Here is a 16662-nt window from a genome sequence, read left to right on the forward strand (position 1 = left end):
TGCTCAAATCAAATACACATTACTGTGTTTGAACATGTAAGGCAAGAAAAACATATATAACTTACACATGTCCTTGGAAAGGGACTTGAAATGAATTTTCCGAATGAAATCAACAAAATATTTCTGCTCTTCCGCTGTTCTTCCATATTCTGCAGGTAAAATAGGGCACTTGGTCTCTCCTGATAGAGCTTAATTGGAGGTTGCTCCTGATTGGCTAGGAACTGATCAGGACCTCGGCATTCATTTGATTGATTGAATACTGATAAATACCGTGAATAATCATGACTAATAAATCATGACTAATTGCAATAAAATCACCAAAATTATGTTTTGGTCCATGTTTTGGACATTTTTGGTCCAACTCAGCAGTTGTAGTATGAGCATGACGAGAACGTTGGTGTGTGTAGTGAGTTTGGTGACACTACAGGGAATCAAATTGAAGTTATTGATTAATATTCATAATAAAAATTCCCATAAATTATGAAAAATGCCTTTCCCTCAAATCAAATGTTGTAGTGTAATCTGAAGGAGACAATTGAAGTGTGTCGTGATTTTGATGACATTTTATAATAGTGAAGTTATTGAATATTTTTGTAACATCTCTTTTCGGTGTTGCACTTTGTAGACGGTCCCTGCACGCTGCTCTCAGAGAGCCGGCTGCATAAACCGATATAAATACTGATATGGTCGGTGTGGCTCCGGGGATAACTTGTTTGACTTGTTGTGAAAATTACGTTGTAGCTCGCTGTCTACCTGACGACGCTGGAAAATATGTTTTGTTTTGTGCTTTAATAGTGTTTCACTGAAGAGTTATTAATCCTATAAATTCGAAACTGCCAATAACTTTCCAACTTGACCGAACTCGCCGTGCAGTAGCAGTCTCCGAGCGAATGGATGGAGCCACGTTTTTTTGTGTGCCCTTCATGGGCAACATTTTCCTGAACCGTGAAATGGGTTGTAAACTACTGCTAGTGCTGTCAGTTACACTGATGAGCAGAGACACCGAAGGTAAACTGTTTATTTTTCGTCGTTCTTGCTTCGTGTTTACTCAGGTGCAACAGAAATTATTACCTGCAGAGAACAATGGGAATTTAGTTTCAGCCACAAAGACGTATTAACCTCAGTATGCAGGTAGTAAGGTCAATAAGGTCAATAAGAGACTCAAACGCTACTATGGCACAGTGAGATGTGAGTAGTAACTTCTGCTTGGTTCCGTTGTTTGTATTTGGATTTTGGGTTAACGCGTGACTGTTGTTAGAACAATGATGATAGGCGTTAGTTGACTGACAATATGTTTTTCTTAACTAGCTACAAAATCATTTAACTGTAACTGCGCCTCACACTATCCGGATATAATCCAATGATCAGACAGTTTTTCCCCCCATTACGCAGCGGTACGGTCCGTGGAGGATGTGAATGTGTGAAGTTCTTGAAGGAAACTAATCAGAAAACTATTTATTGTGGAGCATTCAAATGTACTATGTAACACTGCTGCAAATATTATTATTATAATTGCTATTATTATTATTAAATTAAAGCAGAATAGTGTATGTGTGCATATAAATATCAGGAAACGGCTGAAGATGGTGGGAGTATGAATAGTCTGAAGATGGAGTGGCTGGAGTCAGAAAGGATCCATTGTGCCTCTTTCCTGCAGCGCTGGCTGTAAATGTCCTGAATGTCTGGCAGCTCTGACCTGGTGATCTCCTGGGTTGATTTATCAACATTCCACAACAAGATAATAGATAATCTGTTGACTTGGATGCAAAGTGCCCGTGTGTGTGTACGTTACTATTGCTATCGTAACGTACTGCTCATAACTTATCAAACTTGTTACTCAAAGCCTCTGAGGCTCACATGGAGCCACGTACACAACAAACTACACAAACTGAACATACTAACCTGAGAGCATGTTGCTCAATAAATGTATTGAATATATTGAAATTGTTCTTCTTCAACAACACATCACTGCTGTTAATACACAAATCAGGCATAACATTATGACCACCTTTCTATCCAATACTTCCTTGGGAGACCTACTCCCTTGTGCCTCCAAAACAGCTGTGTCTCATCAGAGAATGGATATGGTCCTTCTGTAGGTGTCTGGTAACAGGATGTTATTAGTGGGAGCCTTTGGGTCCTGTGGGTTGAGGGGAGAGGCCTCTGTGGATCAGGTGTGTTTCAGTACATCACATAGATATTTTTGATCAATTTAGGATCTAGTGAAATTGGAGGCCAGGTCGATACCTTGTGATGTTTTTTATATTGTTTTTTAACTGTTCATAAACTGTATCGTATGTGTATCTGCCTCAGGCTGCATCCTGTTGGGGATGGCTGCTAATATCAAGGAGTGTCATTACTATGGGGTGGGGATTCTGTATGGATTCTTTGTGGCACAGTAGAATATTTTAACAGGTAGCCTGCTGATCAATAACGCTGTTTCAGAACCACTAACGGTGCTGTTTGTTGTGTGCGCCTTTTGACTTGGGGACACACGTTTGTTATCTCTCAAATGGCTTCTCAATGCATAAACAAAGAACCAGAGCAGTTGACTTTTCTTGTCACTGATTATAGTCCATTCAGTGTCAAGCCACGTTCCAGGAAGACTCATGATCCGTGCTTTCTCATAGACTTTCTTGCAAATGCTGTAATTGAGACCAAATGTGTTTACTAAAGTGCTTTTGTTGTGTGCAACCTTTGATCCCAACGGCCCCCGCAACCAGTCATCAAGATATTACAGCAAAAGAACAAATAACATATTCTGTCCTCTACAGCCCTCCAGGCGATTGGGGGAAGCACAACAGTGGTGAAAGGAGGAACCGCTATCTTACCCTGCATACTCATCGAGACCTCAGAGATCCTGACTCAGATTACATGGCAGAGGAGAACCAGAGAAAAACCTAAAAATGACAACTTCTACACAATCCAATTGGATGGACACCAATATGTTAATGGGCCTGATAATCGATTTGAGTTTATTGGGAGTTTTTCTGATAAAAATGGATATCTACAGTTGTCCAATGTTCAATTGAAGGATGAAGGCAGCTACACGTGCATCTTCACTTTGTTCCCCAGTGGAAATCACAAGACAGATATACCTCTGAACCTGCTTGGTATGATGAAACTTTACAGTTAAAATGTTGTGTTGTTTTCACCTTTTACCCTTAGATTGACTCTTTTCATGTGTGGTGACTATTCTAGTGCCTCCAGTCACAAGCCTGAAGGGTGATAATTTAACTTTGGGTACTGGAGAAGTTTCCCTTGCTACCTGCACGGCTGCCGGCTCCAAGCCTCCTTCAGAGGTGACCTGGCTCACTGGTACCCTGGGAGTGAACTCGACGACCAACTCCACTCAGCATGACAACGGTACAATGACCACAACCAGCTCACTGTTTGGAGTCCCTACCACAGAAATCAACAACCAGCTGGTTCGGTGTGTCATCAGAACAACAGGCCTGCCTGAAGAACAAGTCCTGCCTTTGACCATCCAAGTTCACTGTGAGTAAAAAAATACATTCCTGCGTCAAACCGATAACTACGTACTAGACCACAGCTGTTTCCACTGCAGATGTCTACATACTCTTTGTGTTGTTTAGTTAGTCATCCTTGGGCACAGTACAAGTGCTTAAACACCCTCTGTGCTGCATCAAGTTCACATTTGGTCTGTCTTTTATTGACATTCCAGGAAGCAAGTGATGTGAGGATGTTTCCTTGGAAAACTCGCAACCACCTCATCCAGTCCCACAATTATGTGGATGATGCACACTATCACTTTGATCAAATAAGATTTTAACCTTTCACTAATTTCCAAATAAAAGTAATTAGATAATGCTGCTCATAACAATATGAAGGATTGGTGCCATATAGACTGTATTGTATGTTGTCAAAACCAACTTATGTTTCTGCTCAGTAAACGCCACAGCAAGTCTTTTTTTTTTTTTTTCCTTTATTTCCAGTCCCACCGATGGACGCGACGATTGTTCAACGTTCTGAAGACTCCTATGAATGTGTGGCCAACGCCAACCCAGAGGCACATTTCATCTGGAGCAGGTACAGTAATTTATATATGTGTTTCAGTTAAGACTGTCTTAATCAATAATGATATTTACATGATTCATTTCAAAGCATTGTCTGTTGTATCATTTTCCAGATCTTTGTATAGTGGTGAGACAGAAATCAGTTTGAATTAATTGTCACCCAAGGGCATCTGATGGTGCAGAAACTACATCAACTCAACACCCCCTTTCACCAACTACTGCATAATTTCCTCACTGTTGTTGTAGGAGCCATACTGTTGCACTGGTGAATTATCTCCCTTCTGATTTGTTTGGTCTGGTTGCCACGGTGATGCACAGGGCTTGGGTCATGTGGGCACTGGGGGATGATTCCCGTAGGTGATATAGGGAGCTGGTTCACCTGAACTGAGGGAGGAGAGAGGCGAGTGTTAGGTAGCCGTAATTTTTGTCGACCGCTTTTGTTCAGTTTTGTTACATATTCGCTACCAGTGTACACCTTCACCATCTTTCGGCATATGTAATCTGAAAGCCGCTGAAGTAGCTGCGAGTGATTTATTAAATGCTTAAACTCACCTGGACTCAGCGTGCTTACATGAACCAGCATCAGCGCGTCACACAAAATATACAGGACCTCACCTCATCCTCTCAAACGACTTTTGAATGTTTTGAAAGTTGTTCAAGTTGTTAGTGTTGACACGAGAACATTGACTATTCTATGATATTCCCACTCCTAAGTATTGAGAGTAAGGAAACAGAGTAGGATAAACTGAGCACAACACCAGTACTCCCTATTAAAATGTATTATATTAGTTGTAACCAGCAGCAGAGCAAAAAGAGTTGGTTATTTTAGTTTAAAGTTTTGTCTTCTTTGTCATTTTCCTAGTCTTTCTACAGTGGTGAAACAGTTGTGGCTTTAGCAAAATGAATTTTGGATTAATTCCCATCCAAAGGCATCTGATGTTGCAGAAACTACATTAACTCAACACCCCCTTTCAGTCTATGTCCATTTTATTCAGAGCCTCGTTTGTCTCCTCCAGGTCTGATCAGTCTTTGCCTGAGTCTGATATTAAAGTTCAGGGTTCAACTCTGCAGTTTGTGAGGAAGACCTCTGATCTGAATGGGCTCTATCAGTGTGAAGCTGTCAACCCGTATGGAAGAAAACATGGAGGTCAGATCTACGTGTACATGGATTTTGGTAAGATTTGATTTGGATGTGTAGTTTGTCAAATCCTTCTTGATATTTTTTGAATATGTTCTGTACTCGTCTGTTGTTTCTAAGGACACATATGATCCTCAAAATGATGACGTCATCATCTGGTGTTTTATTCAGAAACCCCTAAAGCGAAAACTTTTGACAACAGTACTGAACCAGTTTGAGTTTGGATGGATAGAAACTGAAGTAGTGGAAACCAAAGTTTAGACAGTGTCTTTTTTCTAAAATAAAATAATCTAAAACCATCAATGTTTAAACCACTTAGTGTAATTCAGTAGTGACTTTGTTAAAAGGTTTGTCTTGGCAAAGTCCACTGTAAAACATGTGCGTGTTTCATGCCTGAACTCCTTCCTGTAAAGGCATTCAACACATCTCAGGCTGAGACGACAACACTGAGTACGTGAAATGGAAAAGCAGATCTCAGGGACAGCAGAGGGTCAAGTCAGTACAACACAGTGAAGTAAATAACTGAATTAATGTTTACCCATCCGTCTATAAGGGCACCTCTAAACTCAGCTATTTAAAACCTTAAACAGTGTGAAGTGTTGTGTTCTTCTTCATGTTTCAGGAGCTTTTTGTGTTTCAGTAACTGTCTGTACAGGAACGGTCACATCCTGAAGCCCAGTGTGTGAATGCAGCATTAGTCATCTAAATGTAGTCTGTAATATAAAACTAAATACTAAATATGTTTTTATTGAGTTGGGACATTAATCAGCATCGATGCGTTAGTCATGAGTGTAAATGCACAGACAGAGAATACTTTAAACAACTATCATACAATTGACAATTACAGAACCAGACACAGATAGACAATGTTAAAACAAAACAAAAAGGACACAGATAGACGGTATCGAAACAGACGATATTGTGACAAAACCTTTGACCCACAATTATTAAAAAAAAACAAAAAAAACATTAGTGGACCCCGGAGTATGCATCAGATTAAGAAAACTGTTTAGGCTGCATGAATACATCAGTGATTTATTTTTGACCAGTGTTTGAGATGTTAGTAGTTCTCACAGTTTTGTTTAATTAGTGACATTAATGATATCAGTATTTTGATCTGAATGTTTTTTTTATTCTTGTGTTTTTTGTTGCTTCAGGCTCCTACACTACTGGCTGCACCTTATTTGGTCTTCTGCTTTCCCTGAACATTGTAGCCTTTTCAGTGTGGTACCTTCGTAAACGCAACAAGGTACAAACTACAGTCGCCCTCCATCATTAAAATATGGTGCTACACTATGTAAATCTATATATTACAGATTTACATAGTAAATCTGCGCTATATGAATAAAATTGAATTGAATTGAATTTTTTTTCCTGTATATTTATTGGTGTTTCATTATGTCGCCCAGAAGCAGGGACACCTGCAGAAAGAAACACTATTTCAACATCTTCTTATGGTGATAGCGAAGACGAGGTAAAGGAAAGATTGCAGTTTATTTACATTGTACAGTTCATTGTTTTTGGTGTTCTGTTTCAGTGTAGTGCTGTTTTTAAATATTCTTCCTGTAATTTGCTGAGATCATTAAGATTTATATCATTTGTTTCTTCTTTTTTTCACTGCAGGAATCACTGACAGAAAGTTGCAGAAGCAACAAGACTGACAAGAGTTTGACAGCTGAAAATGAGAGAATCAGCAAATGTTTGAGGATCATCTGATCAGTGAAGAGTTGGACAGAGAACATGGACAGGTGTTGTGTTTCAGTTTATATACGGGGTTTTATTTTATTCACTGGTTTCATATCAGAAACGACTGTAAATGTGTGACTGAAGAAATACTGAAAACAGTAAGGGAAGATGACAAACTAAAGATATGAGTCTAGTACATGAGGAAACTTAACTTGAAAAGTATTATGTATCTCTACCTGCTATTCAAATTAATGCATAGAAAGAAAATGTGGATGTGTCTTTAAGTCGAGAGCTTTTGGTTTTGGTAATAGCAGAGGATTATAAGGTACATAAGAAAGAGAAAAGGCCAAGAGAGAGTGAGCCCACATCCACAAGTCACGATGACTGTGTTAACCTGAACACTCCAGTAGTGTTTAGTTTTACTTTACCAGGAACTGTCTTCAATGTAAATATTTAAGTTTTCTTCAGCATCCATTTAAATATGTTTGACTAGAATCACTCCAGATCATTCCTTTGTTTGACATTTGTCGTGTTTGTTTACTTTTTTGTTTAGAAAGTTATTTAGATATTTGTTTAGTTTTTTATGTTTTTAGGCTATTCATTTTTATGTTGTTTTCTTGTCATTTGTTTTTTGCTACTAAACTGAACGATACTGAACGATAGATGAACAATAGTGTTTGTTTATCATTTTGCTTTATATTTGTTTTTCACTTTTATAATTTTTTGTATTCATTTCAGTGGAATAAAGCATAGACAGTCACAAAGGCTGTACTTTGTTTATTTGAAAGGCTGTAAACGCATCTGTTAGTGTTGGGTCTTAAGCCTGTACTGCAGCAAATGGAGGAATCGTGAACGGATCACTTACTGATTCGTTCTTCAAGTGAACTAGTAAACTGCAGGTCGCGAGTCGGCCTCTGTGTCACTGCCGACCATTGGTGCCGACACAGAGGCTGAGATGTCGGAAGCCCCGCTGGTTGAAAGAGCTTTCTGGATTTATAATTTATACATTTATAATTTGCATCGTTTGCGTTGTACTTTTAATCACCGTTACAATTTTAATGGTTTTATTAAGTATTTTTTTATTAAACACAAATTATTTAACAGTACGCCCCAGATGTGATGTAAATTGTAATGTTAGCGCCCGCATTTTTTTCATCCATAACTTGTTTAATTTCCACAGTTAAAACACACATTGTTTTACGTCCATTATATTCAAAGAATATTTAAACACAGCATTACACTGAAACAGAACACACTTAAATAATGAATGTTACAGTTCAAATTTTCAGATGTTCCAAGAAGCAGATACAACTAAAGCTACAAACATAACACACCCAGACACATAGTATTCATACCTAGAATGTTTTCATGACTTAGACTAAACTCTGCGCTAAACTAAGAGCTAAGATACATTTTAACAAATGAACTGTAATCTTTCCTTTACCTCTTCTCCTCTATCATCACTTGAAGATGTTGGAACAGCGTTTGTTTCTCCTTCTCCTATATAATGAAACACCAATAAAAATAAAAATACAGCAGAAGATTTACATAGCATGAACAGTATGTATTTGTATGTAGCTTAAATGCAAACAGGGTGACTCTAGTTGGTACCTTAGTAGAGTATTCTTGTGTTTATGAAGGTACCACACTAAGAAGGCTACAATGTTCAGGGAAAGCAGAAGACCAAATAAGGTCCAGGCAGCAGTGTAGGAGCCTAGAGCAACAAAAAACACAAGAATAAAAAAACATTCAGGTGAAAATACTGATATCATTAATGTCACTAATTAAACCAGCGTATCTGAAGGTTTTATTTCTCAGTTTGCTTTGTTAAAATTGCAGGCTGCAGTTATTAACTGTACTTTGGGGATATTATGGAGACTTTTTTGTCTTAGTATTTAGTTTTATATTACAAATAATAATAATAATAATAATAAAAAAGTAGAAGACACATTCATGTGTAGATCAAGCCATAGTGTTTTAGAAGAAAATGTCACTGTGTCTAAACTTGGGTTTCCACAATTTCAGTTCCTATCCATCCAAACTAAAACTAAAAGTTTTTGCTTTAGGGATTTCTGATAATCGTGTGTGTCCTTAGATACAACAGACAACATCTCATCTCATCTTCCATCTTCATGTTTCATGCCTGAACTCCTTAGTGGAGCCTATCCCAGCTGGCGGAGTACACCCTGGGCAGGCTGCCAGCCTATAACAGGCTGAACAGTAGCTAACACATAGACAGACAACCATTCGCACTCACACTCACAACTCCACCCAGAACTGCTAACCACCAAGCCACCGTACTGCCCGAGTCCAAAATCTTACAAATCAAATTTTCCCAAAATCCTCCAGGAATAAAGTCCTGCATCTTCAGGTTGAGCACTGAAAATAATTAACTTTAAAGGATCTATTCTCAGTCTGTGAGAGGATATATTTGAAAAAGTCTGATTTATCAAGATAGAATGTTTGTAAATTAATCTTTTAAAGTTCCAGGTCATTTCCGAAGCATTTTCTCTGGATACGTTGCAGTGGAACGTGACTGAGTCTCCTCTGGATACCAGCATATCCCTGTGGTCAGTTACTGGGGTCTCTGAAGTTGAAAGGAAACAATCCATTATGATGAAATAAAACGTGCACTTAAATCTGTATAAAAGCATCACAAACACAAACCTCCTCTTTACCTGCAAAGACACGGCGCGCTAGCAGCACAATGAGGAGCAGAGCTGCTTGGTTTTGGCTGAACATCATGACCATCAGACAGAGAATGACACTCTGGAACTGTCGGCTCTAAACGTAAATGTGGAGGCGGTGAGAAAAGGAAGTGGTTAGTTGCTAACATTGCTAATATTGAACAAAGCAGTACAAATAATCAGCATAAGATTTAATGATCAAATAAACCCAGAGAAAACAACATCATTACTGTACCTGTAAGGACATGACACAAAACCAGTAGCAGAGTGAAGAGCACAGCGGCTTGGTTTACACGAGACGTGGTGACCATCAGACAGAGAAGGAGGGACTGGAACATTACCACATGTTTTTAAATGTAGTGTGTATGTAGGTGCAACGGAAAGGAAGTGGTTAGTTGCACTTGAACAACAAAAAAAACAACGAGAAAAAAATTATGATAATAATGCGTAAGTCACACATCCATGTAAAATCTAACATGAATTATTGATTTAATGTTTCAACTTGATTGAAAATTAACCATGAGATTTATTTCTCATCACTATAATCATATGATGAGCTGAAATATAAAATGCAGGAAAACCTCCTCTCACGCTGAAGACACGTTGGCCTCACACTGTGAACACTGAGCATCCTTTACTTGAATGCATGTATCGTGTATGTGCAATAACCACATCTTGTTAGTTGGAGAGTTTCAAACACTTTGATGAGGCCTGAGTCTGCTGACTTGAAGCATTTCTAACCATCTAATATTATATAGTTTTGTGTGACTACCTTGAAATATGAGAGACCCATAAGTTAGCTTTGAGTTAACTTTATTTACATTATAACAACATTACAACTGTAACCCTTAACATGAAGACTGTAGTTTCTGGTTTCTTAATGTGTTCTTGTCTCTCCTGCCTCTCAGTCTGCTCTCCTCTCGTCTGATTTTCTTTGAAGAAACACTTTTATATCATCAGAATCCAGGTACATGTCACAACTTGCTGAGGTTTTGTCTTGTCCCCATTCTTGTCTCATGACTTTGAGTTAACTTGATTTACATTATAACAACCCCATTACCCGTATGTGTGTATATGTGAACACTGTGTATGAAGCTCAGGTCCAAGAGTATAGGTATGAAAAAGTTACCAAAGAATGTGGTGGTGGTCCAGAACAAACAAAAAACAAGTTGGACCCAAATGCAGGACACAGGAAGGAGACAGGAGTAGGAAACAAAATGTATTAATGAAAACTTAAGGTACTGCAGGGTAATCCTAACAAACAAATCTAAAAGCGCCTAAGGAAGGCCAAAAAACACAAGGAGAGAATATAGGAACACAATGATGAGAAAAACTGTGTAACATCACAGAACAGGTGAAACACAGCAGACAACGTGACACAGAACAAAGGGAATGAAAGGGCTATATATGTGTGAAGAGGGGTGATGAGACACTGGTGAAACTAATGAGGGCAGAGAACACAAGGAGAAACTAATCCAACAACAAGAGTGGAAAAATACAGGAAAACAAGAAACACACAAGAAGGACAGGAAACATAAAGAAAACCAAACAGGGTCACAGGAAATACTCAAAACACAGAATCATGACACATTTGAGTCTTTAGCGACATCTACTGGACAATGAAATAAACAAAACATGAAGAGCATAAAATTCAAAGAAAGATGATCTGCATGCAAAAAAAAAAAAAAAAAAAAAGATTAAACATTTAGAAACACAAGATAAAGTTTGGTACTTTTCCTCATTACAAGAACTAGACACAGACGCATAATTTTCACATGTAATGAAATACTTTCTTTCTCTTGTACTTTGTGCTTGTCAGCTCAGTGGACTCGACAGGTTTACAGGAGTCTCTCAGAGCTCATGATTGGTCTATACACTGCACGTCTGTAGGGTTGAGAAGGGGCCACCTACTGTATGTGAATGAAAGTAAATGGGTAACAAATAGGTGATATTGACTAAAAAAACACATTGTGACACTTTAATTTGTGTATTATTAAAGTTCCTCTAACCTCTCCTCCCAATAGACCTTGATACTGAGCCTGGCTCAGGATCCTGCTCTCATACAGGGTGGAGTTTGGGGTCCTGGCCCCACATCTTCTGCAAACACAAAAGAGTAAAACTGAATAAACATCATCAGTTAAACGTTAAAAGTACAAATTCTGTTGCACACGATCCAAGATTTATAATATATAATAATATAATAAGTAAATATAATATATATAATACTGGCTGTAAAACACATTTTATCTTAAAAACCACTAGATTACACAGACAGAACTAAACAGATGTGGTCAGCTTTGATTAGTTTGTGTGTGAATCTGGTGTGATAATACGTTTGCTGGTCTCCAATTCATGTGTTACAACGTTGCAACGTGAAACTGCTTCTTAGTAGAGAGAGATTTAGATCAACATTGAGGACAATCTGCATAATATTCTAAATATAGCGAAGAGGAACTAATAATGTTCAGTGAACCTTGTTTAAAGTGGCCTAAACAAGTTTTGCTGTTTACACGGTTGAGACAAGCTCTTCTACGGCGTTGATGCTCTCGTCTACTTCTTCAAACTGGGGATTCTCACGCTACCAGCTTCACTAAATAAGCAGCTCACTCAACCTGACTTAGAAAAAGTTTAACCGAACCTTTAAGTCTCTGACAGAGCTACTAAAATCCATCAAGCTCAACATTTTAAAATGTTTTTTAACACTCAGTGCATCTGTATATATATTTTATTTTTAACACCACAATTTATCATTAATATTGAATTTGAGTGTCATATTCCAACTTATCATGTTATAAGTGGATGAGAAATGAATAAAACTGCTTCAGAAAAGAAAGATAATGAGAGAATAATATGATTCTTCTCCACATCAGAATAACATGTAATTACATCTAGAACTGGTAAAGTTTCTATGTTGATCAAGAAACTTCTCAAAATTACTACTTTTATTTTGTCACCTTAGCAACAATGGACCCATTTCACCACTGATACAGTATAATTGATGTTAATGATTAAACCTACATTTTGTTTATTAGTGAGACAGGTTTAGTTTTGCGTGTGAGTCCTCACTAATGTTGTTCACTGAGGCCGTTGTTAACAACAAGTCAAAATGTCTGCTGTAATACAGAGACGTGACTTAACATTTCTACAATGCACTGAAAATGTTTTTTATGACTAAAAATTAGAACAATGTGAAAAGTCTATTTCAAATGAGAACAAACATAAAACAGGAATGAAATACAACTCTCTCAGTCCAGTTGTCATATATGAAGTCAGTATCAGCAGAGATTGATAAAAGAAAAACTTGTTAATTTGTTTTAACCTGCTTCCAAATAAAATATGTAAAGATATAATTTTTGTAATAACAGTAGACAGGAAGTAAAAATTCTCACTCACCCCCAGAGGCAGACAGTTGATACGATGCAACACAGAAACAATAAAGTTGCAGATGTGAGTACGTATAGTAAATACCACGATGAACTGGTTTCTGATGAAATAAAATCAGAATTATATTTATGTAGTTTTATGTTTGAACTGTGTGATGCATGTTGCAGAAATGATGAGCCATGTTTTTTACTCTACCTACCTTCAATGTCCTCAGACACAGTGAATCTCCACAAAACACTGAATAAGCCTCGTCTGGTAGTTACACTACATGAATAAAGTCCTGCATCTTCAGGTTGAGCACTGAAAAAATTTAACTTTAAAGGATCTATTCTCAGTCTGTGAGAGGATATATTTGAAAAAGTCTGATTTATCAGGATAGAATGTTTATAAATGAATCTTTTAAAGTTCCAGGTTATTTCAAAAGCATTTTCTGTGGATACGTTGCAGTGGAACGTGACTGAGTCTCCTCTGGATACCAGCATATCCCTGTGGTCAGTTACTGAGATCTCTAAAGTTCGAAGGAAACAATCCATCATGATGAAATAAAACGTCCACTTACATCTGTATAAAAGCATCACAAACCTCCTCTTTACCTGCAAAGACACGGCGCGCTAGCAGCACAATGAGGAGCAGAGCTGCTTGGTTTTGGCTGAACATCATGACCATCAGACAGAGAATGACACTCTGGAACTTTGCTGTCGGCTCTAAACATAAATGTGGAGGCGGTGAGAAAAGGAAGTGGTTAGTTGCTAACATTGCTAATATTGGAGAAAGCAATACAAATAATCAGCGTAAATTTTAATGATCAAATAAACCCAGAGAAAACAACATCATTACTGTACCTGTAAGGACACGACACAAAACCAGTAGCAGAGTGAAGAGCACAGCGGCTTGATTTACACGAGGTGTGGTGACCATCAGACAGAGAAGTACGGACTCAGACATTACCACATGTTTTGAAACATGTGTGTGAACTGTGTGATGCATGTTGCAGAAATGATGAGCCATGTTTTTTACTCTACCTACCTTCAATGTCCTCAGACACAGTTAAATTCCAGGAAACACTGTTTAAGCCTCGTCTGGAAGTTACACTACATGAATAAAGTCCTGCATCTTCAGGTTGAGCATTTAAAATAATTAACTTTAAAGGATCTATTCTCAGTCTGTGAGAGGATACATTTGAAAACGTCTCATCTGACGTGATGTACTGTTTATAAATGAATCTTTTAAAGTTCCAGGTCATTTCCGAAGCATTTTCTGTGGATACGTTGCAGTGGAACGTGACTGAGTCTCCTCTGGATACCAGCATATCCCTGTGCTCATCAGTTTCAAACCCTAAAGTTGAAAGGAAACAATGCATCATGATGAAATAAAATGTGCATTTAAATCCATATGAAAGCATCACAAACACAAACCTCCTCTTTACCTGCAAAGACACGACGCGCTAGCAGCACAATGAGGAGCAGAGCTGCTTGGTTTTGGCTGAACATCATGACCATCAGACAGAGAATGAGGGACTGGAACAACAAAAAACGAATGCACAAGTCACACATCCATGTAAAATCTAATATGAATTATTGATTTAATGTTTAAACTTGACTGAAAATAAACTGAGATTTATTTCTCGTCACTATAATCATATGATGAGCTGAAATATAAAATGCAGGAAAACCTCATCTCACTCTGAAGACACGTTGGCCTCACGCTGTGAACACTGAGCATCCTTTACTTGAATGCATGTATCGTGTATGTGCAATAACCACATCTTGTTGGTTGGAGAGTTTAAAACACTTTGATGAGGCCTGAGTCTGCTGACTTGAAGCATTTCTAACCATCTAATATTATATAGTTTTGTGTGACTGCCTTGAAATATGAGAGACCCATGAGTTAGCTTTGAGTTAACTTTATTTACATTATAACAACATTACAACTGTAACCCTTAACATGAAGACTGTAGTTTCTGGTTTCTTAATGTGTTCTTGTCTCTTCTGCCTCTCAGTCTGCTCTCCTCTCTCCTGATTTTCTTTGAAGAAACACTTTTATATCGTCAGAATCCAGGTGCATGTCACAACTTGCTGAGGTTTTATCTTGTCCCCATTCTTGTCTCATGACTTCCTGTTTTATTTTGAAATGTAACTCTCCTCTCGTTTCAGGTCACTTCCTCTTCCCTTGTGTGTCACTGCTCTGTCTTCTCTGATTTCAGATCGTATCCACCTCTTCCCCATTACCCGTATGTGTGTCTATGTGAACACTGTGTATGAAGCTCAGGTCCAAGAGCAGAAGTATGAAAAAGTTATCAGAGAAGAACGTGGTGGAGGTCCAGAAAAAAACAAAATGTATTAGTGAACCATGACACATTTGAGTCTTTAGCGACATCTATTGGACAATGAAACAAACAAAACATGAAGAGCATAAAAAAAAAAAACATAAAATAAACGTTGGTTATTTGGTTATTTTCCTCATTACAAGAACTATACACAGATGCATCATTTTCACATGTAATGAAATACTTTCTTTGTCTTGTACTTTGTGCTTGTCAGCTCAGTGGACTCGACAGGTTTACAGGAGTCTCTCAGAGCTCATGATTGTTCTATACACCTCTAGCTCATTAAGCAGGTGTTCAGGTGGTTAGTAACAGCGCGACGAGTACAGTTTCCGTGCCTCACCGCTGCAAAATGACTTGGAGGGGGGTCTTAACACTTGAGGTGTTAAATACAGGATCAGAGTTTAGAGTAAGAAGTTCAGCGTTAATATTTTAACATTTACACATTTAGACGTTTGATTTAGTGACACTTCCTTTTTACACTTGGTTTTGACAACAACTATTTATCGACTGAGAGTCTACCCAGAGTATAATTACCTCTACTAGTGTATTTCTAGTTTAACACCAAGAATTCAACTCTTCTCAGTTTGCTGTGCACGATGAACTGATTTCTGCATAAAATCAGATCAGATCATCGAAAGTATTTTTGTTTTTGTTTGAACTATGTGATGCATGTTGCAGAAATGATGAGCAAAACACTGTCTAAGCCTCATCTGTAAGTGACACTACATGAATAAAGTCCTGCATCTTCAGGTTGAGCACTGGAAATATTTTTAAAACTTTAAAATTCAGGATCTATTCTCAGTCTGTGAGAGGATACATTTGAAAACGTCTCATCTGACGTGATGTACTGTTTATAAATGAATCTTTTAAAGCTTCATTTCCGAAGCATTTTCTCTGGATATGTTGCAGTGGAACGTGACTGAGTCTCCTCTGGATACCAGCATATCCCTGTGGTCAGCTACTGAAGTCTCTAATATTGAAGAAAGCAATACAAATAGTCAGTTTAACATTTAATGATCAAATAAACCCAGAGAAAACAACATATGTACTGTATCTGTAAGGACATGACACAAAACCAGCAGCAGAGTGAAGAGCACAGCGGCTTGGTTTACACGAGATGTGGTGACCATCAGACAGAGAAGGAGGGACTGGAACATTACCACGTGTTTTGAAATGTAGTGTGTATGTAGATGCAACAGAAAGGAAGTGGTTAGTTGCAGTTGAACAACAACATAACAACAACAAAAAAAAAATGAATGCGTAAGTCACACATCCATGTAAAATCTAATATGAATTATTGATGTAATGTTTGAGCTTGATTGAAAATAAACCGTGAGACTTATTTCTCGTCACTATAATCATATGATGAGCTGAAATATAAAATGCACCCCATGTTTCGCTGCA

At 37.9% G+C, this 16662-nt stretch overlaps 1 protein-coding gene and 2 long non-coding RNA genes across 5 annotated transcripts; 1 reads left to right on the top strand and 2 right to left on the bottom strand.

Moving 5' to 3' along the window:
• Positions 1-692: 692 nt before the first annotated feature.
• On the top strand, positions 693-7625 carry LOC125017642 (nectin-4-like). Of its 3 annotated transcripts, none has more exons than XM_047601043.1 (8): positions 693-1008; positions 2775-3113; positions 3202-3498; positions 3957-4050; positions 5054-5211; positions 6333-6424; positions 6585-6649; positions 6799-7625. In XM_047601043.1, the coding sequence occupies exons 1-8, from the start codon at positions 891-893 to the stop codon at positions 6806-6808; spliced, it is 1173 nt and encodes a 390-aa protein (XP_047456999.1). In that variant the 5' UTR covers positions 693-890; the 3' UTR covers positions 6809-7625. The 3 variants fall into 3 exon arrangements, with proteins under 3 accessions (XP_047456999.1, XP_047457000.1, XP_047456998.1); XM_047601044.1 differs by having other exon boundaries at positions 6588-6649; XM_047601042.1 differs by lacking the exon at positions 6585-6649.
• A 1639-nt stretch (positions 7626-9264) lies between these two features.
• On the bottom strand, positions 9265-9824 carry LOC125017663. The gene is made up of 3 exons (XR_007113868.1): positions 9784-9824; positions 9540-9645; positions 9265-9448 (listed from the first exon to the last, which is right to left on the bottom strand). It is a non-coding gene; the product is annotated as an uncharacterized LOC125017663 (long non-coding RNA).
• A 3155-nt stretch (positions 9825-12979) lies between these two features.
• Positions 12980-14441, bottom strand: LOC125017664. Its single transcript, XR_007113869.1, has 3 exons — positions 14359-14441; positions 13959-14267; positions 12980-13032 (listed from the first exon to the last, which is right to left on the bottom strand). It is a non-coding gene; the product is annotated as an uncharacterized LOC125017664 (long non-coding RNA).
• Between the last annotated feature and the right edge of the window lie 2221 nt (positions 14442-16662).

Source organism: Mugil cephalus, chromosome 12, assembly GCF_022458985.1.
Source record: "Mugil cephalus isolate CIBA_MC_2020 chromosome 12, CIBA_Mcephalus_1.1, whole genome shotgun sequence".
In the NCBI taxonomy this organism is placed as follows: Eukaryota; Metazoa; Chordata; class Actinopteri; order Mugiliformes; family Mugilidae; genus Mugil; species Mugil cephalus.